Below are 23732 nucleotides of genomic sequence, written 5' to 3'. Positions count from 1 at the left end.
CAAAATCTGGGTCCAGTAGCACCTTAGAGACCAACAAGATTTCCAAGGTATGAGTTTTCAAGAGTCAAAGCACCCTTCCTCAGATATGAGGAGTGGAAAAAGGTAGGCATCTTTGTAATCCAGGTAGAGGATCTGTCAGGCTAATTATGTGTTGTAATTAGCTTGACAGAGAATGGATGAAAAGTGCAGAAAATTGGCATCTGTACTACAAGAAAAATCCAATGTCCCAATTCAACCCTAGAGGAAAGTTGTCCATTGATCTGAATTTGAAAATAAACTCAATTTCATCTATCTCATGTTGTTATTTTTTGTTGAAGTTTCTCTGCTTGGGAACTGCTGCTCTTAGGTCAGTGATGGAATGAGCTGTGGTGGCTATTTACAATGTGTTAAAAAGAGACACCTTTTATACACTTCTGCTGTTCTTGTTAATTACAATGGGACTTGTGCCAGAGAACTAACCATGGTCAGAGTCCTGCACTAAATAGGGGATTTTTTATGACTGGCAACAAATGTTTTGGACAAGCACTGATCCTGCATTATAGAAGATACCTGGTGCTGTCTGAACATTTTTAGTGTGGCCAAAAAGCAGAAGAGACCAAATATCTGCAAGGAACTAACAACAGCAGCACTGTTTGTTCCTCTGAAGTCCCGCCTACCCCCCAAAAGGGGAAGAGAGAGTGTGAGAAAGCGCATTTCTTAATTGTAACTTGGCACTTGAGGACTCTGAGCCAGCACCCTCTTTTCACTAGCTACCATGGCCTCCAGTCTTGATCTTGTCCTCGTATTTCTCTGGACTCTTCACTGTGAAGGTAAAAAAAGGGCATGTACTCTATTCTTTGCTCTGACTAATCTTTCATATGCTCACTTGCAAATACACTTTTAACCATCAACTTTTCAGGTCGAATATTCATTTAATTTTAGTACATGTCCTTCTTCCTTCTTTCATAGTCTCTGTCATATTCTCTAAGGCCTAATTTACCCATGCTACTTAGGGTGCTTTTTGGGCTTTTCCCAACTATTAATGGCCATGTATGAAAAACAGAAAGGCAATTCTAAATATACCAGGTTTCTTAATCAATTGATGACAATGCAGGTAGGTTGATTTACAACTGCATTTCTACATTTCTTTCCCATATGTGTACTTTTGATCTTAACCTCCCAGCACAAAAAAGAAAATAATGATAGTCACTGGTGTGATCTAACTAGTAGCCCAGTTGTGGTTCCAAATCCACTGACAATCACTTACTGATGACATACTGCTTTAAAACTTTTGAGAATTATTTCCTCCTGCTTCCCTTTATGTTAATCAATGGGACTGGAGATGGTAGAAAAAGGCCTCCACGTGCCACCAATGCTGAGGTTGCTGGTGTTGTAGAAAGGGGAAAGGATTGTTACCTCTTTTCCTCCTCCCATCAAACCTGATGGACCTTTTGTTAATAATACTCAAAATTCATACCGTGCTTTCCTTATGTGTTTTTCATGTATTATCTATCTCAGGTACAATAATCCTGTAAGACAGGCTGATAATAATATCTCCTTATTCCAAGTGAGGGTTGGGGTGAGCAATTGTGACTGCTCGTGTCAGATGTGGGTGAATTTATGCAGGATACTTGCCTCTGTTTGTGACACACTTTGGTCTGAATTACCATGCTGATTTGTTTTAGCATGTTGTGCCTTTGCCTCCCATCAGTGGGTTGGCCTTGACAATATTTATTTATTTTATTTATTTATATTTCACTTTCTTTCCAAAGGGAACCCCAAATAGCTTATAAGACTATTCTCTGCTCCTTCATTTTGTCTTTCTGAAATATGATAGGCTAGATGAGGCTGAAGAGCCCCAAGTTCACCTAGGAAACTTCCATGGCAAAGTGAGATTTGAAACTACTCCAACCGCTTATACAACACTGCTTCACTGTTAACTCTGATTCTATGAATAAGAACTGTAAAGAGAATGCAACCTCTTTCTCTCTCTGCCACAACACACATATATATATTTAGTGGCTATAGCTGGCCATTGCAATATTCTCTTCTGTACCTAAACAGATATTGATAGATACATACAAGAGAATACATGAAAGAGAGAGAGAGAGAATACATGACGGAGTGCAGGATTCATGGGGGGGAAATTTGACTGCTTTTTAGGGATGAAATCCAAGGAGGAGTCTTTTGGATTCCTGTTAGGTCCTGCTCATAAATTCATCATTGGAAATGAATAACCAATTTTGACATAACTTTTGATATGTTTTTATTTGTGAGATCTTCAAAGAACTACATCAGAAGAGGCCCACAGGAGCCTCATTAGCACATTGTCTCTCATAGCACTGGCAAAAACTCACATTGAGCACTGACCCACTTAGCACATCCTGGAACGTGAGATAAAAATAGATGGTGTGCTATACCAAATAGGCAATTTTGAAAACTTTGTGTGTGCACAAAGTTCTTGTTGTCACTCTGTAATACTGTATTCCTGTGAGATGAGTAATCGAGCTACTTCCACCCATCTCTTTCCACATAACAGAATTTTAAAGTAAATTAGTAAGCAAAAAAATGAAAAAGAGGAAGCCAGTGGCTCTGTAGACGACAGATTTCTACAGCATTTTGCTCATGGGCTCTGTGTATCATTTGAAATGTGCCATTCATGTTCAGACAAGCAGCTTATCCAGTTCAGCATAATCTCACTGTCCATTATTGGGCAGAACATTATCAACAGTCATACCAGAGTATGTATGCTCCGGATTGATTTAAGATGGGTATGCCTACAATTGCATTTGTGGCCTGTGGCCTAAACCTGAGCCTGTTTCCCCGAACTGTATATACAGTGTTTTATGGCAATCTAGGCCTACATTTATATATTCTTTGGCAAGTAAACCCCTGCCTATATAATTCATTAACCCCATATATTAGTAGACCTGGGGAGGGGCTGTGGATCAGTGGTAGAACACTTGCTTTGCATGCAGGAGGCCCTGGTTCTATTCCCAGCATTTTCAGTTAAAAGACTCTGAGACTCTGGAGAGCTGCTGATAGAGTAGACAATACTAACACTGATAGATCAATGTTCTAACTTAGTGTAAGGCAGTTTCACTAGTATGTGAGCAGGTTTCAATTCACAATTTTACAGAGTGTAGGAAGTGAATGTATAAATCTGAGGATTACTCGAATACTCTGTTGAATATAAATCTAGGATGCAATGTGAATGGGATCACAATAGGAATTATTATTGTGTCAGTTAGTTACGATGTATTGTCGAAGGCTTTCACGGCCGGAGAACGATGGTTGTTGTGGTTTTTCCGGGCTGTATTGCCGTGGTCTTGGCATTGTAGTTCCTGACGTTTCGCCAGCAGCTGTGGCTGGCATCTTCAGAGGTGTAGCACCAAAAGACTGTCTTTTGGTGCTACACCTCTGAAGATGCCAGCCACAGCTGCTGGTGAAACGTCAGGAACTACAATGCCAAGACCACGGCAATACAGCCCGGAAAAACCACAACAACCATCAGTTAGTTACCTTGCAATCCTCTGCAGAGATACTCCAGTCTAAAGTTGTTGATTTCAACGGGTTGAGGCTGAAGTAGCTCTGCCTAGGATTTCCTTGTTATTTTGTTGCCATCTAGCCAGGGCTCAAGGGTGGAGGAATGGGTATACTTTACTAGGGCTTTGGAGCTCAGAGGCCAATCAGGGCTGTAAGGCTGTCATGCCTCAGGTAGGGTGAGCCACCTTATGCTGCCACCACTCTGGGATTTAGGGTCCCTTGGGTAGGCCCAGAGTACCCTCCCAACCCTTCTGACCTCCGTAGTTTGGCCAATAAACAGGTGTGGGGACCCAGCAGAATAACAACAAACAAAAGGATTTATTTACAAGGAGGTCAGTTAATATCAAACAAACAAGCAAGTAAACAAGGTGCCTTAGCAACAATAGATGGGTGAAAGTAAAATAAACAAAAGGCCCTAGCGTGACTGAACTCACTGTCCCTCTGTCTGCCAGGCCTATCTTCTCACCCGACCTAGATGAAGGCCTCTCTTCCTAGCAGAAACCTCCTTTGGCCTGCTCCCTAGGAGAAAGAGCACAGGCTTTTTTCCTCTCATAGTGCTTATAGCACTAGCTCCCTGTGTTCTGATTGGCCAAAAAGGGTGCCAAAATAGCCCAAGGGCTCCTGGGAATTGTAGGCAGGCCTAATCCCACTGCTAACAGGCTTCTGAGGTCTTGCTAGGCCTTCCCGGCACAGCCAGATCATGACAAAGGCCATTACCATGATATAGTCGGGGAGGACCTGGGCGACCCCAGATTTGAATCCCCACTCTGCCATGGAAGCTTGCGGGGTGACTTTTAGCCAGATTTGTTGTGATGATAAAATGGAGGAAAATAGAACAATGTAAGCCACTTTGGGTCCCCATTGGAGAGAAAGGTGGGGTGTAAATGATAAATAAATAAATAAAAGAGACCATGATATTTCAAAAATAGACATTTTTCTTTCTAGTAGCACTTTAAAGACCAACTAGATTTCTGGGGTGGGAGCTTTTGAGAATCAAAGGTCCCATCCAAAGGAACTTTGACTTTTGAAAGCTTATACCCATATTGTTGGTCTTTAAGGTGCTACTGGACTCAAGTCTTGCTCTTTTACTGCAGACCAACACAGCTACCCACCTGAAGCATTTTTCTTTGACTCCTGAGATTATCTGTATGTTTTAGACTTGAGTGGAGGCAGGAGGGTGTGGGCTGCAAGTGACAATCTTGTACAAATTCCAGAGAAATTATGCTTGGGCCCTGCCTCTTACTCTTATTTAAGGAATTCCCATATGGTGACATTTGCTGTCTTTCTGTAAACTGATCTAGGATGAGTTTCATGGCAGGTGAAAATAGTCGGCTGTTGACAAATTCAGATGAAAACACCCATTTGATTGAGCAGAGGTTTCAGATCTTGGGCAATGTAAAAATAATGCTTTGTCATCTAACAGGCACCGTCAGAGTACAACAGGAATCTTTAATCCAGACTGCTTTTGCTAATGAACAAGTGACTACAACCTGCAAGGCTACATTCCTTTATCAACCAGAATATACAGACTTTGAAATTATTTATTACCGTAATAACTCACAAGGTGAAAAAACCATAGTTTACAAGTCTAAATTTTCTGAAAAAATCCCTTCTGGCAAAGAGAACCAAACAGATACAAAGATTTACAGCATTTCCATCAAACCCACTGAACATACCTCTGTAACTGGTGCTTACTACTGTCAAGCTAAATGGAAACACATAGAAAAAGAAGGAAAGGGAACATTTATCTTTTTTAGAGGTAAGTTCTCTATGGCAACTCAAGATTGGTGGGAGGTGACAATGACCAACAAAAGTTAGGGTTGGATTTTCACCATTTGTTTATTTTTATGAAAACTAGTTAGATTGTTTTCTTGCCATGAATGTTATACAGCTGTGCCTGAAACTCATAAAACAAAAAATTAGACAGAAGACACACAGTAGTTTGGTTTGAGAGTGGTTTTGTTGCCAGTGGTGTTTACACACATATTTATTTGTCCCACTTTCACCTTTGGTCAAAGAAGTTTTGAAATAATTTATAAGATTGTTTATCAAATGCAAAATTGGGATGAATACCTTCAACGCTTAAAAAAAAACTCATTCTTGTCTGACTCTCAAGGACAAGAAATGAAGACACACACACACACACACACACAGAAGTGTAAACTAGTTTAAAACCGATTACTATACAGGGTGCCCCACTGTCTCTGCTTGACAGGCTTCACAGAAGCACCACACAATCTGATTAAGAAAATATGCCATTTAAACATAGGTCATGAACGTGAGAGGTGCTGATGAAAAGTGAATTAGCATCATGATTTTTTAAAAAAAACACTGGGAAGTTTGGGAGGAAATGGACATATATGTAACCAGGGCTTTTTTTCAACTGGGATGCAGTGGAACGGAGTTCTGGAACCTCTTGAAAATGGTCACATGGCTGGTGGCCCCGCCCCCTGATCTCCAGACAGAGGGGAGTTTAGATTGCCCTCCACACCGCTGGAGCAGCACCAAGGGCAATCTAAACTCCCCTCTGTCTGGAGATCAGGGAGCGGGGCCACCAGCCATGTGACTATTTTCACCAAGGGCAATTTAAACTTTTAAAAACTCCCCCTTGTTCCAGCTGATCCAAAGTGACATCATTGGTCCTGGGAGTGTGTGCGCACTTTGCACGTGCGCATGTAGTACCAGGGGCACCACCTCCCACCAAGAGTTGCCCCCTGTGCTGGCAACCTACTGAGTTCCACCACCTCTTTTCCAAGAAATAAAGCCCTGTAGGTAACAGTTACTTTCCTAATTTACCCAATACATGAGACAGTGCAACAGATGGTGGCATCTTGTACTACCTTAGCACATATATATTAATTTTTGCTATCTGGGAGGTAGAAATTTTATTTTTAAGAAAATCAAATTCTGTAGTAGTAATCAAAAGAGAATGTATTATTTGGACAGAAACAGTCTCAGACAGTCATAACAGGACTACCAGTATATTTAGATATCAAGTTAAATTTCATAACATTGAAAAACAGATCTCTTTAATGATGTATTATCAAACACATTATATCATATTAATTGTTGCTAGAATTATTTAAATTTAAACAATGAACATATCTTTGAAAATATATTGTATATACAGTTATTCATAGGAGTAGTCTAATACTATCTTACATAAATGCTGTCTTACATAAATTTGAGTGAATACAATCTTATCTTGAAAAGCATTTCACCCATTCTAAAACAGTTTCTTCAATGTTCTCCTGGGGGGGAAGTCCATGGGGAACCCCCCCTCCAAAGTTCATTTTTTCCTTTAAATCTCCTAATGGAATCATTATCTAACGATGTAGATTGTATTATATCCAAATTTCCTTACTAAAATTTTTGACTGAGTACACTCCTGTAAATTTAAAAGCAGTTCATTCATTTCATTGGAGTTTTGTGTGTGTGTCCCCCATTTTTTTTTTTTTTGTAAAATTGATAGTTGTCCAGGGGGCATTTCTCCCAGTTTTGATTCTCGAAAGCGCACACCCTGTGTTGTAATAATATAGATCAAAGCACATTATACTAATCAATACTAACCTAATACATAAGCAAATGGTTCAAAGAACAATTTTGCTTGACCGGTCTTGAACTAATTCCCTAACACTATCCAAAAGAAAAGATAAATCTTTCCTTTGGAGTAGTGGAAGTTTAGTTCAGACACAGGCAAGAGAGCCTGTTACACCTGGAAATGTAGTTGATCTCTAAGGTGCTACTGGACCTGAATCTTACTTTTCTACTACAGACCAACACAGCTACCAACCTGAAACTATTTCCCCAGGCCTTCACATCTCCACATTTGTTTGTGTGTATATACATAGAAGGAATGGGGAGACCAGTAGCAGGGAAGCATACAGGAAGAATAGTCAGTATTGACTGGGACTGTGTCAGTGGAATACCAGTGGAATCTAGTACAGTCTAAATCTTCAGATTGAAACGAAGGGATTAGTCATATGCCTTGACCATTCAAGGAGTTAAGCCAGGTGTTATTAGAGTTTAAACTAGGGTAAATAGCTAGGAGATCTGTCCAGGGCATTTCTGAATTGGAGGCTAGTGCTGGGAATATGGATTATTAGGAGGACTGGGATCAGTAGACAGATAGGTAGTGGGAAAAGGGTAGCCAGGAGCTGTTTCAATGCCTGGACATACTTGGGTGGGAGAAACGGTAAAGCAAGGCCCCAAGGCCCCAACCCAGTCTCTGATCAGAAAAAACTAAGCACAGTCAGAGAAGTAAGATTAGCTGGGGTACCTCTCCATGGAATTCAGCCAAAATCCCAGGCCTCTGTCAGACTGGTTTTTAATTTCTGGCTATCACAGAATCTATACAACTATCGTTATAGCAAAACCAACAGATAATTATTAACTATGTTGCATGGAATTAAGTTATTATTTTTCTCTCTGTCCATTTCATTAAACAATCTTATGTCTATAACTACCTTCTTCACAGCTGTGTTCTTTCCCTAAATACTGCAAAAGCCAGCTGCCATGTCTATTTGCAACACAGCCAGCTTAAGTAGGATCACTATGCCCTAGCCCTTTTCTACCATGTTACATACATTATTTTCTGTTTCCCTTTCAAGTTATTTGGCATCTCTATTTCTTCATACCCATTTCTGTACATTTGGCATCACAAAGGTTCTAGTGTGAGAACTGTGTGCATGATCAGGACTCCAACAACAGCAAATGAATGCCAAAGGTAGCCCTCTTGCAAGGCTCTGTTGATGTTGCACTACTTCCATTCTGCAGGAGAACTTCCCAGAAGCTTCTGTCCATAGTGCAATGCAGGGTGAGAGGGCAAATAGACAATGCACACTGGTGTGCCTTTATGTTTTACCTGGCTGTCAATTTTAGGACATTTTAGATTCAACCTGGTTGTATTGAAAAGAAGTTCTGTACTGTTGTTCTTATACAAAGACATCAATATGCACAATCAAGCTACAAGATCCACAACGGATTTTAGTTTTATCACAGAAACTTATTTTCATGCTTCAGATTTTAAACAAACAAACATTGGCTGTCAACAACATCCGCTTGAGTATTAGATACTTTGCTTGCTTCTTTATTTCCTTTTAGACAAAGGATACATTGAGCCCCCCCTTGCTATACTGAAAAACATGGTTATATGGACGTGCCTGATAATCCTTACAATTGTTCTGGCTGTTGTGAGCATCATAGGAACAGTGCTGCTATTCTGGAAGAGAGAGGCAAGTTATACCAACACTTATTCTTGCTTAACTACATCACAATGCATAAATATTCTTAGTATTTGGGTTCTGAATATCACAATCCTTGGAACACAAGTTGACAATGTGGTTGCTGCTTGACAAGTAAGTTGCTTGTAATAACAATCAATGTGTTTACACATCATGCTTTTTTCAGGAGACCTCAGTCCACAGTAGTGTTCAGTAGCTGCTTCTTCTTTACATGATCTAGAGTCACATTTGGAATGAAGAAAGCTGGACAACTTTGAAACAAATGTTAACAAATGCACAAGTCTAGCAAGCATTATTTGGATGCAGAAGCAATAATAACAACAACAACAACGTGCTTATATACCTCCCTTTTAGACAGATTAGTGCCCAATGCAGAGTAGTGAACAAAGTCAGTTTTGTATTGTGGGGATTATAATAACACTGATTTTGGCCTTTTTTGCATGGGTGATTTTTGCTGAGTTAGGCTCCATGCCTCTTTCCACCTGTGCTTTTTCTGCATGGGGAGAAAACTCAGAACAAAACCCTTGAAACACTGTATTGAAATCTGAAGGGGGAGTTAGTCATCTGGAATTTGGCAGAAAACCCAAAGAGGTATGGGGCCAAACGAGGCAAAAATCACCTGTGCAAAAAAAGGCCTTTGTTAACTGCTCTGAGTGTGACACTGATCTATCCAGAAGAGCAGTCTATAAGCAGACGGTCATCATCATCATCATCTCCACCATTGAGCTGGGGCCGAGTGGCTTACCCAAGAGCACCTACTGAGTTCATGGCAGTCATGGGAGTCGAACCAGCAGAGTGCTGACTTGTAGGCCAACCACTTAACTGCTATGCTACACTGACTTGAGCAAGCATAAAGGCAGTCTCAGGACTTCCTTAAAGAATGTTTTGATCCAAATTTCCTTAGCACCTGGTGCCAGGAAGAGCTACCTTGAGTTTCCTTCCTGGAAGGTGTGGTTATATGTCAGGAGCTTGGAATGGTCAGCTACCCATTATAATGCTCATTGCCTTGCATCAGTAATTGGATCATGCCTAGTCTAGGTAGGTTTTGTTGCATGTGTCATCATAACTTCCCTGTGCTAAACCAGATTTCTAACATTGCCTCTGTTTATGCTGCTCTATTCATCAGTATAAAAGAAGTGCAGTGCGGAAGCTGGACACATTCAAACCGTTTTGATGCTTCTGGGGAAGTTAAAGAAGTAGCTTACTGGAATAAAAATGCTTTTTTATAAAACCACACAGCTGTTTATTCCCTTATATCATATCTTCATGAATAGGTGGCGTATCTTGGGAGGAAACAGGCCGAGAAGTGCTCAGGTCAGGGTTCAGAACCCCAGTCTTCTGCAAGTCACCTAGAGCTTCCAGGATCTATGTATGCTGTAAGTATCGATAAAAAAAAACCAGCAAGAGCTTTGTGCAATAGCACCTGAAAGACCAACTAGTTTTCCAAGTATGAACTTTTGAGAGTCAGAGCCCCCTGACGGACCCAAATTTGTCTTGTAGCTCTTTGACTGCAAACCAGCACGGCTACCCACCTGAAACTAATGAAAATTTAACCTAGGGTGAAAGGCTGACTAGTGCTGGTTGCCATGAACACCAGAGGATTCAGAGTGGGAGAAAACAGTGAGGGGAGCTCTGAGAGGGAAAGTGAAAAGAAAAAGCAAGGGAAACCCTGTTTGGAAGTCCATGGTATTGGCTCTGCCTGAGTGACGGGAGAGAAGCCAGTTTGGTGTAGTGGTTAAGAGCATGGGACTCTAATCTGGAGAGCCGGGTTTGATTCCCCACTCCTCCACGAAGCCAGCTGGGTGACCTTGGGCGAGTCACAGTTCTCTGGAGCTCTCTCAGCCCCACCCACCTCACAGGGTGATTGTTGTGGGGTAATAATAACACTTTGTAAACCGCTCTGAGTGGGCATTAAGTTGTCCTGAAGGGCGGTATATAAATCGAATATTATATTATATCAGGATGGAGGATGAGCCGCTACAGAATGCCTGGAACTCAGGCCAGCAGCAGTAACAGAGGTGATGTTAAACAGTACCTTCAATACTAAAACAGGCCACTAATACTGGTCGAATCCACATTCACCCATTACCCGCATGTTTATCGGATATCTTCCGTTTGCCTCCAATCCGTGATTTTTTCCTCTTCGTTCACATCCCTGCTTCCAATCCGTCTTTCTTGCGCGTCCCTCCGGTCACATGGCCGCTCAAAAACCGCTTTTTTGGGTGGGACCTTTTTTCCCCCGCCCATTTTTTTAAAAAAATTTTGAGCGCACTTTTCCGTTATTTCGATCTTGCCTTATAAAGGAACATCATTGAAGATAATGATGCCTCTCTTTCCCCCACTGACAGCACTGATGGCTCTCTCCCATTTCTTTTTTGGAAATTTGGAAGCATGTGGGAAGCTTTCGTGGGCATTTCCTATGCAGGACAGTTCAGTGCCTGAATATTACTGAAGTTTCACTTCCTTGGAGTGTCATTATTTCGATATTTCATAATTTCGATATTACAGTAATATAAAATAAAAAAATAAAAAACAGTTAAAAAGGAAGTTTCGCGAGTCCGTTCTGAGGGTGGATTCACCCCAAAATGATTTTTCAAACTACCAGATTTGATTCAGAAACAGCATAATCAATAAATCCAATGCTATGAAGTCAAAAACAGTCTTTGCAGACTACGGAGCACTTGCAAGTTGAATCAGCCAATAGGAACTCTCAGAACGGCCGGAGAGACAGGAAGGGGGGTGGTTTTTAAAAAAACCTCGTAAATTGCGCATTGGCCCGTTCACGGCCACCGTGAAACTCCCGTTGAAAACCTGTGACCACATATTCGGGAGAAATGCGAATGAAATGCGTCTGTTTAATGAGGTAATGTGACCGGCACTCGGGATTGCGTGGGGAATGCGGGGAACATGCGACTTAGAATGAGTAATGTGGATTCGACCACTAATTGGGGGGGGCACCTAATGAAAGGTAATAGGCTCAGGACATACAAAAGGGAAATACTTCTTTATTCAAGAAGTAATTAAATTGTGGAATGCATGCTAGTTACCTGACATTACAAGGCTCTAGGTACTCCTAAATGGGAGAATTCCAAGAGTATTGTGATGCCACTTCTGGATACAGTCCAGAAATGATATTGTGAATGTCATTCTATACCCCCTACTTTTTGCTCCCACAGCTGAAGAATCCTGCTGGGGCCATAAGCCAGGGGGGGGGGGGGACTTTGCCCACTGCCTCTGGGCAAATGGCAAGGCCACTGCCAGTGGACAGAGCGATGGCCACAAGCATAGATGACTTTAAAAGGGGATTAGATAGATTTATGGAGGATAGATCCATCAGTGGCTTCAACTCCTCCACCTTCAGAGGCAGTAAACCTCTTTTTACCTGTGTTTGGAGGCAATAACTGGGCTATATGTCCTGTTAGTTAGCCCTCCAGCACAACAGGTTTGCCACTGTATGAAACAAGTTGCTGCTCTAGATGGGCCACTGTTCTGATCCAATGTGGCTATTCTTATGATATTTAATTACGTTCTTATGATGACTATCCCAGCCTGGATGTAGAACAGGGCCCTGAGAGCTGTACCTCTTTGCTTGGATCCAGACTAAAACACAGCCCAGTCTCAGGAGCATCTGCACCTGCCAGCGAATGCAGCTAAGCCAGATTAGATCTCAGTTTAGTTAGGCTGAGGCTTGAGGGAGCTGCACTGCTGGATCAACTGGTTCACTAACTGCAAGCCCTGTGTTCCAGCTCCTAGTTCCCTGCCTGCAGCGCCAAACTCCAGTCTACCTTCCCAAGTCTAACTGGCCAAACTGGTGATCCAAAGGGGAGAATCACCAACCCCCCCCCCTTTCCACCAGTGGAAATTTACTGGGAGAAATTTACCAGCACAGTAACCAGCAAACTACACATTAGTAGATCTCCTTAAAAAAAACTTAGATGTATCTGCATCTAAATGCTGAATTGGTGCATGGAAGCAGCACTGGGGAGAAGGGATGTTTAGTTCTTTGATCCAGCATACTTTCTTTATTGAAATCACACCATGAGCTCAACATTGGCATCCCCTCCCCTCCCCTCACAGAGCTAATAGCAGCTGAGTGGCAAAGTGGCTCTGTTTGGAAAAACCTGCTGCCTGCTACCCAGAGCCAATTTGGACCTTATTATGGCTGCTTTTAAGGTTTACCAAAGATATGGGGAGAGCTAATCACTGAACTCCTGCATCACATGAAAACTAGGGCCCTGAGGGAACGGCTGAGGCTCAGTGGTAGAGTGTTTGCTTGGCACGCAGAAGGTCCCAGGTTCAATCCCCAGCACCTGCAGGTAATAGGAGATGTAAAAAACCTCCATCTAAGACCTTGCAAAGATGCTTCCAGTCTGAGTAAACGATACTGACTTTGATAGACAGATGGTCTGATTCAGTAAAAGACAGCTTTGTGAGAAGTAGGCCTGACAGGATTTATGGGCAGTGTGAGCATTAGAGCTCAGAGACATAGTTTCCCATAGTGCTATGGTAAGATTTTTAAAAGTCACTAATATTTCTTATACTGGAAGGATGCAATAAGGATAGGAGTTTCTTTGCTGTTCTGAAAGGGCTAGCCTTAGTTATTTGGATGTTCTAGCTAAGGTTTTGTTTTGTTCTCTGTGTTCTTCATCCTGATCTTATCTTTCTAATACTTTCTATGAGACAGGTTGCAGCTAGTGTTGAATACCACCAAATGGTTGGATGTTTCAATTTTTTTCATTTATTTAGAAAGAAATATTAATGTATTTTTTAAACAAGAGAAGTGATAGTGATGGTAGATTTGGACAACCAGATGCCCAAATGTTTCAACTGGCTTTGAGCGCTCCACAAGTCTTTTCTTGGGATTCATAGCCCTGCTCTCTGTACTTCCTGTTCCCACTTCCTATTCCAGCACCCATTTAGGCTGCTACCTGATGCAGTGGTGAGACCACCTGGCATCCAGCTGGTTCACAGCCTCTGTAGATCTGAAGTAGCCATCCATGATGACCAAGTTCCTATCTGCTGAATAAACCAGACCCAAGCCTAAAGCCTGTTGACTGTTTTAGCTCCGCCATACGTTGCCCACAGCATTCCTGCTCTTTCATTCATAAACACCATGGGAGTGCTAATGCTGAAGGTGTGTGGCACACTTCCAATTCTGTCTGAAATATGGGGGGCGGGGGGCGGAATCAGGACCACAATGAGACTTATTGCTGCATTGTTGCCCCATCCAAGCATTACACAACTCTAGTTCTTCTGTTAATGCCACCTGTCTGTCTTTCCTGCTAAAGCTCTTCCTGCTTTCCTGTTTCCAGGGAAACAGCCACCATGTCCATGGCAACTTGTCATTACCATAAACACACATGTAAATAGCCTTCCTAACTGCTGCTTTGAGCCTTTTAGCCAGAACTTTTAATGCTGATAAATCTAAGCTGTTTTTAGTGATTTCCTGGGGGACAAGTGGTGGCTTAAGAATGTACAAAGTTTGTCTTTCTGCATGTGCTTATTTACAAACTTAGTTTCTATTACTGTATAGTCTGAGGAGAAAGAGCAGCTCCAGACTTGAAACTCAAACAAAAATTACTCTAAATTGGAGAAAGCTATAAACAGACATCGCTTCTTTTTTTTGCTATCTTTTTTGCTGCCTGTCAGTAATAAAAGCAATTCAGTGAATCTATTCTTAAGCAAAAACATACCGTTCTAAGCCCATTGACTTCACTGGACTTCAGAGGGTTGTAATTCTGCTTAGGTGGATTACACTGTTAGCTGTTAGCATCTCTTCTCAGTTGCATCTCTCCAAAGAGATAACAAGAAGAAGCTGAACACAGAACACATTAATAGATAACTGCACTTTTTAAGGACAATATGCACACTTAGCTGGGCCTTCCTTAGAGTGCAATCTTGTGCTGCATTACAGTTTTTTTATCCTTTTCTTGAGAGGTTTTTGACAATGTACATATTTGTTATGAACCCTCCCCCCCACACACACACGCATTGAATGTTGATAGGCTTACATTTGGCCTCTTGAACCCCTAGCAAAATCCCACAATATTTATTTGCGTAGGCCTTTCAAAACATGCTTATTTAATTTACATGTATAATGAACATCTCTTTTTTCCATTTCTCCCTCTTCAGGCCTTAGAACCTCATGAACCTGACATTTATTCTGTCATTGAGGATAAATCACTACAGAAAGAGAAGCCTACACCTAAGGTGAATTTGATACATTTGTTATGTCTGTTGAGGGTTTCTGCTTAAACTGGCCAATGTAATAGAAATTATCACAGTTTCCTCTGTGTTTCGGGAAGACTGGCAAAAAAAGGAGTGAGCTATGGCCTATAGGTTGTGCGTAGGCATATACCACTTAGTATCAGTGACATCTTCTGCCTGTGGCAAGATTAGGGAAAGCTACTTCAAGCAGAACACACTGACCAGTGGAACAATACCAGCTTTTCAGTGGAAAAGAAGAATGCTTTATCAATCCTTTGACCCTTGTGCTCTAAAATTTCCATGTGATAGGAATAGGGGGCCAGACGGTGATCCTGTTTTTCCAGGTGAGGGAGATTTGGAAGACTTTTCTCAACCAGACTATCAGAAGATTAATCCCAGAATGGTTACAAAAGCCTCTGTCCAGTCTGATATCACCTTTACAGGACTTGGGTTAAATTTATATTCATACCCCAGAATTCCATGCCCCCCCCAAGTTATATAGAATGGAGAGAGAGTGATGTTCTGACTAGAAAATAATGCCACAAGTGGTCTGAAGGTCAGTGTGTGTGATCCTCAGTCACAAAATGCTTGTCATACTCTCTTAAAAGTACGTCTTCTATATTGATGATGGTGATAGCATTTGATTTATATACTTGCCCTTCAGGACAACTTAACATCCACTCAGAGCGGTTTACAAAGTGTGTTACTATCCTCACAACAATCACCCTGTGAGGTGGATGGGGATGAAAGAGCTCCAAGAAGCTTGACTGACCCAAGGTCACCCAGCTGGCTTCTAGTAGAGGAGCAGGGAATCAAACCCGGCTCTGCAGATTAGAGTCCTGCTGCTCTTAACCACTACACCAAACTGGCTCTCTGCTGCACAGTCAATAAAAAAGGCCATGTCTGTTTAGGCTGGTAACTTTTTGTAGCTGCTATAGGGTTAGACATGATGGTGTTATGCCTCTAGTAGCTGTATGATATAAGAAATTTAAATTTAAAAAGAAACAAGGCAATAGAAAATAATGAAGGAAAAAGAACAATTACATGGTGAGATTCCTGACTTTCTTCTCTTCCAAAATGAAGCTAATTTCAGTTTGTCATTTATCTGGTATCTTGTTTCATGTAGCTGGCTATGAAAAAGGAGAAAGATTGCCAGAGCATCTCTTTCTAGCCAAGACCAATTGAAATGGCAGCTGCTTAATTTCCAGATTGTGCCTATACTGCCCTTGGGGCTGATTTGGATGTTGGTTATTCTAGGGAAATAACAGATGCATGGACTGATCAGCTCAACATAGCTACAAAACTGAAATGTGTGAATTAAAAACACATGGATCTCACCCATGGACTCCTGGATTTTGAAATATATACAGTAGAGTACAACGGGATCCCGTATTTCTAACGGACACATTTAATTTTTCACAGGAATGCCAAAATATGACTTAATTCCCATATTTACCCCCATCCCTCCAGCTTCTGAATTTGCCACTTGTGGATACAAAGTTAAACAAAGGAGACCAAATCAATATATGATATTAATAATTATTTTAGTGTGAGCACCTTTTAGCTTTTCATTTGATCGACCTCACAACATTAGTTGTTATAAGGATGAAAATATCCTAGATGAAAAAGTTTAAAACATCAAATAACAACATAGCTTCACCAGAAGGAGTTGAAAAGAACTACTGTAATTATCTAAATTTTTAACAGCTCCATTCTGTGATATTATGTATGGCACAGAATACATTTTCAGGATGGACTCATAGTGGAATGACTTGGGGATATTCGTGCAGCCAGTACAAACAGTCGTGTTCCAGGCTCCTAATCCGATGTTTATGGTCAAGGCCTGGGAATCCATCAGAAGTTCAAATTCCTCCCCCCTCCCCATGTAGTACTTAATGCAGCATCAACCACAGATTAGAGCCTATGTGGTAAGACAGTGGTACTCTATAAGAAATCCTTTGCTTAGAGTATGAAGATATTTGGACCTGGAGTTATACCACCAAAGTGGTGGTATTAGAAAGTTTTAAGGATCTGCCTTTCTGGGGTGTGGTGCAGGACTGCAGGGACACAATAGTAAGCCTGTTCGAATATGTATTACAGGACCAACCATCTTTTACATTTACTAAGATCATCAGGAAAGGGCTTGCTTCATTTTTATCTGAAGTAAGAATGGGGAATATAAAGGACAGAACATTTTATGTGGTAGAATCCTTATTATGAAACTTATTACGAGACTTACCAAACCTGCTTATTGTCCATCCCTGGCAGGTAGATCCCTCAAGTTCTCCACAGCAACCATACAGGTGTATTGGTTTTTATATATTTATTTATATTTCAGTTATATACCGCCCATCCTCAGGGGCTCTGGGCGGTGAACAAGTTAAAATCAATAAAAACAAGAAAACAACAATACTAAAATCAACATACAAAACAATAATGAAATAAATTAACCAAGTGCAATGGTGGGGAGATCCCCCCCACCCCAAAGGTGGGAGGCCGACATGGCACCGCCCCCTTCAACCACCGAATGCCTGGCAGAACAGCTCTGACTGACAGGCCCAGAGGAACAATAATATGTCCCGCTGGGCCCAGGTCTCCATTGACAGAGCGTTCCACCAAGCTGGGGCCAGGACTGAAAAGGCCCTGGTCCTGGTTGAAGTGAGGCGGGCTTCCTTAGGGCCGGGGACCACCAGTAAACTTTTATCTGCTGATTGAAGCGGTCTCCATGGAACATACAGGGGGAGGCAGTCCTGAAGATATGCTGGTCCCAACCCGCTCAGGGCTTTAAAGGTAAGAACCAATACCTTGAACCTGATTCGGAATTCAACCGGAAGCCAGTGCAGCTGGCGCAGGACAGGTGTGATATGTGACTGGTAGGATATACCAGTCAGGACCCACGCCGCAGCATTCTGGACCAGTTGTAGTTTCCAGATCAGGCCCAGGGGTAGCCCAGCATAGAGTGAGTTACAGTAATCTAGCCTAGAGGTGACCGTTTCATAGGTCACTGTAGCCAGGTCCTGGGGTGTCAGGTAGGGGAAAGTTGCCTGATCTGACGAAGATGGAAAAATGCAGACTTTGCAACCGCCGTGACCTCGGCCTCCTTTGACAGGGAGGCATCCAGGAGCACGCCCAGACTCTTCAACACTGGCAAAGTTGCCAGTGGTGTCCCATCCAGGGCAGGGAGCTGGATCCCAACATCTGGCAGCCCCCATCCCAGCTGCAGGACCTCCATCTTCACCGGGTTCAGTTTCAGCCTGCTCTGTTTCAACCATGCCGTCACAGCCTCCAGAGCTCTGGCCAGATTGTCTGGGGCCGTGTCTGGCTGGCTGTCCATCAACAGAAAAAGCTGGGTGTCATCCACGTATTGATGACAGCCCAGCCCAACTCTTCGCACCAACTGGGTGAGGGGGTGCATGTAGATGTTAAATAACATCGAAGAGAGTATCGCCCCTCGTGGAACCCCGCACACCAAAGGGTGACGGGGCGATAGATCTCCCCCAAGCGTCACCCTCTGTCCCCGACCCTGGAGAAAGGAGACCAGCCACTGTAAGGCTGTCCCCCTAATCCCCACATCGGTGAGGCGGCTGGCCAACAAATCATAATCGATCGTGTCAAACGCTGCTGTGAGATCGAGTAACACAAGCAGCGCCGACCCATCTCGATCCAGATGCCTGCGAAGGTCATCTGTGAGGGCAACCAAGCCTGTCTCCGTCCCATGGCCAGGATGGAAGCCAGACTGGAATGGGTCCAGGACTACAGTTGAAGTAACTTTATTAGAGATCCATCAAGTTCAAGGTGCTCAAACAACGGGGTTGGCACAAGTGACGTAAATGGGGTTGGTAGTGTTAGTTATATGGAAGATTCCCACCTTCAGGACAGTGACCGTTAAAGTTCTGGCGTGAAGGAGCCGGGGGGGGGTGTTGAAGGGGAGAAAATAGGTTTAGGCTAGACAGAGCAAATAATGAAATCATCTCCATTCCCAAGAAGCATATATCTTGAGCTGGCCATAGCTGGCACTCAAGGACACTTGCTTGAAGCAGCAGAGAAAGAGCAAGTAAATACTTGAAAGATAACCGACTGGCTTAGCACGAATAAGAAACTTCCCATGCCCTCAGAGGATCAGCAGCACATAACACAGAATACATACATGGCAGATATGCAGGATGGCATATATGACACTTATATTCAGTTTTGTAAAAATGGTGAAGACTTTATTCCAGCAAGCTTTTGAGGACAATGGTTATATCTGTTAATTGTCAGATTTTTATCTGTAGTGCTTGTTCTTTACATGAACGTTTTGTGAATGTTATTGTTGCCATTAACAACATTTTCTTTTTCTTTGTTTTTATGTTTGTTTGATAGATTTTATATCATTATGAGGGCTCTGTAGCAGGATAAAAAAGAGGAAGTTTTCACCTCTATTTACTTATTTAATTATAAAAATATGTATACTCTGGTTTTGCCTTGTGGCTCACAGCAGCTTAAAATTCCAAATTAAAACCATACACAATACAATAAAACCCCATTAACCCCTCCCAAACTGATGCAGAGGCAGAATTAGACTTGAAACCCATTTCTAGAATGGGTGCCTGTTTACCCTTGAGGGGATTCTTTCCCCAGACTTCAGGGGTGTCTATGGACAACACATCGTGCAGATGTAGCTCTTCATCATTGCTGGGAATTGTTCCTGGGCTTGGGTGGCTTAAGAAGCTAACTCCTGCTGTGTCCACAGGCCTGCCCCCTCCTCCACTGGTGCAGAGGGCTGTGCTCACTGTGGTCTTGGTAATGGCACAGCAGCGCCATTCTACTCTGCTGACATATATTTGGGTTGTGCTGGTATAGTGGCTGGTCAGCTCCCTGGGTGCTTTCAATTCCCCTCTCAGGATTGCACTGTTATTTTCTACTAGTACAGCCTTCAGCGAATGTTGTCCAGTCTGGCTGTCACTCTGAACATGATGTTAAATTTCTGTTTCTTTCCCTGAATTTTAGGTATCTTACCAAGAAACAGAAGAGGAAATTGTGTATGAGAACTTCTAACCTGCCTTCACAGCTCAAAAGAAGGTTCTTATTTCCCTCTGAAAATAAACATTGGTCAAACACATTGTTGTATAAAACAAAAGGACCTTTTGGTTTCAGTGCAGATCAGTATCCAGAGAAGGCCCTGGAGAAGTTCTGTGTTACCCCTATTTTAGACTATCAAATTCAGCTCGGTGGTACAAAGGCTTGCTGTTGAACAGAATCAACTAAAAGAGTGGAAATAGAAAGCATAGAGAGATCTGTGTCAGACGAAAACTGGAATACCCTCAGCCTGACAATGTGGTTTGTGTTCGCAGTTCCAGGGAAATTTATTTGGATGGCAATGTAAGCGCTGTTGCTCTGTAAGAGTGCAAAACTGTATGCTGTCACTAAATCCTAGATAGATATTTTCAAGTTCTTCTTGAAGTGTAGCCTTCTAACTTTTCATGGGCTTTAGTGCACATGGATTGTAAGCATGTTGGTGAAGAGTTTGATTTCTTGATGTTTAAAATGTTGTGTGTGTGTATATATATATATATATATATATATATATATATATATATATATATATATATATATATATATATATATATATATATATATATATATATTACTTTACTTGGGGGAATGGCAAGCCTACTTCAAGTGGAGGCTCAACAGATCTGTCAGGACATCGGGAGGCCTCTCCAAATCTAGGGCTCTATGATTCCATTGTGTGGGGAAAATAGTTCATAAAAAACTAGATATACAAATTATGTCTAGTAGTATACGTCACTGACCTGTACAGTCTATGATGAAATTGGACAGAAGTTAGAGGCGGTCTGCTGTTACAACTGTAGGAGAACAACACAAAAACAAAAAGGCTGTTGTTGTGGAGGCATGATAGCAATTTTGAAATATATAGAAGTTACTACAAGAAAATCGGGAAATAGTTAGGAGAGATCCTGAAGAAAGGAAAAGGAGGAGCTAGAAAATATGACTTGACAAGCAGGGGACCCTCAAGGATTTTCCCTCCCCTCACTATTTTTTCTTTCTTTTTCTTGAAAACCACCACAGCCTGTTCCTTTTTCTTGCTTTCTTCTCTCCTTCCACCCACCAATCAACCTACCTTTATCTGCCCCACAGTCTTCAGCTACCCTCCTCCACCTACTGGCACCTTTCCGTGGGAAAACTGCATGGTTCCAGCTGCTGTGCTTGGCCCAGTTGTGGAGTGCTTACTTGCAGGCCGGGCCTAGTTGTGCAGTGGAGAACCTCCAAGGACTTGTGAATGGAACCTCACTTTCCTCTTTATCTCCCTCTCCACACTATTTTCTCTTTCCCTCCTCCTCCTGGCAACCCACATAACTACACATTTCCCTGCTTCCTTTTCTCCTTCCCACTCACCAACCAATCTACCTTTTACCTGCCCCTCATCTTCAGCTATATTTAGTATTAATTTATTTCATTTATAGATCACCTTTCTCCACAATAGGGACCCAAAGCAGCTTATCATTCTCTTTTTCAGTTTATCCTCACAATGACCCTGCGAGGTAGATTAGACTAAGAGTGTGTGACTGGCCCAAGATCACCCAGTGAATACCATGGCAGCGTGGGGATTTGAACCTGGATATCCCAGAGCCTTAGGGTTCCCAGGTACCCGCTTGTGGCGGGCAGACTCCCAAAGGTTTGCCCTATTGCCTGCTGATCTGCCCTGGAAAAAGCCCTCCCCTCCCCCTGCCTTTAACTGACAGAAAGGGAGGCTTGAGGGAGGGAGGCTGGTGTGATTGCCTAGCAACAAGCAACTACGTGTTCATTGCTTAAAGCTACAGCTACTGCTTCTGTTGTTTTGCATGATTTTTTCATCTCCCAATGCTGCTGCTGCTTCTTTTTTTAATAAAAATTAGATTTTTCTGTAAATATGTTTTTTTTCCAGGTTTGTAGAAAGATCTCTCTTGCTCTGTGTGGTCCCAGTCTCCAAATTTAACTATCCATCGATGGGGCCATTTGAGATAATGATGATTGTAGTACAATGAAATAAATTGTCCAGTGAAAATAAAGGTTCTTCTTCACCCCTGGTTTTAAAAGAAGTATCTGCCAGCAAAAGATTACATCAAACAAATTTTGAATTGAACTTAATTATGAATTTATAATCTTCAACTTCCCTTCCTAGTATGCCCTTTTTAAAAGTAGAGATTTTTTACCCCTCACAGAAGGGCTGGAACAGTGGATTTAAGAAAAGCTCTCTCTTAAACCACCAGGTGGTGCCCTTTTCTCATTGGCTACCTTCTTTGCAGGTACCTTTGCCAAAGCCTTGTACTTTTTTTTTTGTATAGTGGAATTGTAGAAATGTTTAGGCTACAAGGAAATATAATCAGCATGGCAATCTGTAATACAAGCAGGCACCAACTCACAGGGGAGAGGGAAGCTGCTGTTGCTGCCTCTTCATGTTTGCTCCAACTTGCCCATCCTTTTTTCCTGTCAGGGGCAGGTGCAGCAGGTGGAAAAGGAGGGACAGGGAAAGGAGTACCATGGTTGCTCACCTTCTGTTCCATGCAGGGGCAGGGAAGAAAGGAAAATCCACAGCAGCACCTCTGCTTCCTCCTAAGATCTGCCATTTGCTGCCTTGGCAGACTCTGCAGCTGTGGAAGGAAAGGCAGCACCCCTACCTAAATGTTCTGGTCACCACTGCAGACTTGCTTTTATTGTGCTCCAGTGGCTGCTGCCACCAAACACCACCACTGCTCGGCATCTGCCTCCTGGAAGTCCTTCCCTTGCCCTGGGGATATGAAGGGTGGCTGAGCACTGGCAGTGTTTGGGTGTGAGAGAAGCTGAGGCTGCACATGCTCCCTCCAATCCCAAGCAAATTGCCAGGGCTCACAGCCTGCCACTTGCTTTTCTCCCCAGCTGTCTTCCCCGTACCCCAGTGAGTGCATCTAGGGGGTTAATAGGCAACCCCAAAGATGCAGCTGCGTTCTCATGATAGAACATGACTAGATCTCAGTTGTCTACTTTATAATGATTTTAAATTCCCCTCACATGTCTTTTTAAAAACTTCAGATTTTTCTGCAAACCTGGGGGTAATCTCAGATCTGTAGAGAAATTTCCTCTATCTGTAGATTTATTGATCCACATTTTTTGGTTATGGCCAAAATTAGTTATATTATTGCTTTGTTGCTAGTTCTGATCATGCCATTTATACACAAAGAGGTTCACCAAATCCCATTCTACACTGTAAGAGAAATATATTTGGGGAAGCAGCTGTATGTCAGAAAGAAGATCTTTCTTCTAAAGTCCATGCCACTGTTGTATTAAAGTTCCTGATGATATGTGTATGTACTTTGGGAGTGGCATGGATTATGGGACAGGTGCACTTACTTCACAAGTGAAGATGGAAAGATGCCTAAATATCAGATCAATAGAGCAGGCAAAATAACCATTTAGTCATGGCAAGGCTTCTTCCATGCTAGGAGTACTGAAGTAAAAAGGGCTGTTCTTCCATGCTGTCTGGAGAAGCATACATCACAGCAGGGCTTTTTTTCTGGGAAAGAGGTGGTGGAACTCAGAGGGTTGCCCTCAGAGAAAATGGTCACATGGCTGGTGGCCCCACCCCCTGATCTCCAGACAGATCTCCCAGCCATGTGACCATTTTTAAGAGGTTCTGGAACTCCGTTCCACCGCGTTCCAGCTGAAAAAAAGCCCTGCTTCATAGTAATCTGTCTTATAGCATCTGTCTCACCAGCTAAATATTCACAAAGATTTTGC

The 23732-nt window shown here is 42.4% G+C and overlaps 1 protein-coding gene across 1 annotated transcript; it reads left to right on the top strand.

The window, feature by feature from the left end:
* The first annotated feature begins 754 nt into the window (after positions 1-754).
* NFAM1 (NFAT activating protein with ITAM motif 1) lies at positions 755-20504 on the top strand. The gene is made up of 6 exons (XM_054989243.1): positions 755-809; positions 4949-5284; positions 8629-8759; positions 10043-10144; positions 14901-14978; positions 19965-20504. The coding sequence occupies exons 1-6, from the start codon at positions 755-757 to the stop codon at positions 20010-20012; spliced, it is 750 nt and encodes a 249-aa protein (XP_054845218.1). The 3' UTR covers positions 20013-20504.
* The last annotated feature ends 3228 nt before the right edge of the window (positions 20505-23732 follow it).

This window comes from Eublepharis macularius, chromosome 9 (assembly GCF_028583425.1).
Source record: "Eublepharis macularius isolate TG4126 chromosome 9, MPM_Emac_v1.0, whole genome shotgun sequence".
NCBI lineage: Eukaryota > Metazoa > Chordata > Lepidosauria > Squamata > Eublepharidae > Eublepharis > Eublepharis macularius.
This window is presented reverse-complemented; position numbering and strand designations above follow the sequence as displayed.

Excerpts from the sequence above, each read along its gene's own strand:
- NFAM1 (XM_054989243.1), top strand. The coding sequence starts at position 755 with ATGGCCTCCAGTCTTGATCTTGTCCTCGTATTTCTCTGGACTCTTCAC. Across the intron at positions 5,285-8,628 it reads AACATTTATCTTTTTTAGAG|ACAAAGGATACATTGAGCCC; the intron begins GTAAGTTCTCTA and ends ATTTCCTTTTAG. Across the intron at positions 8,760-10,042 it reads TGCTATTCTGGAAGAGAGAG|GTGGCGTATCTTGGGAGGAA; the intron begins GCAAGTTATACC and ends CTTCATGAATAG.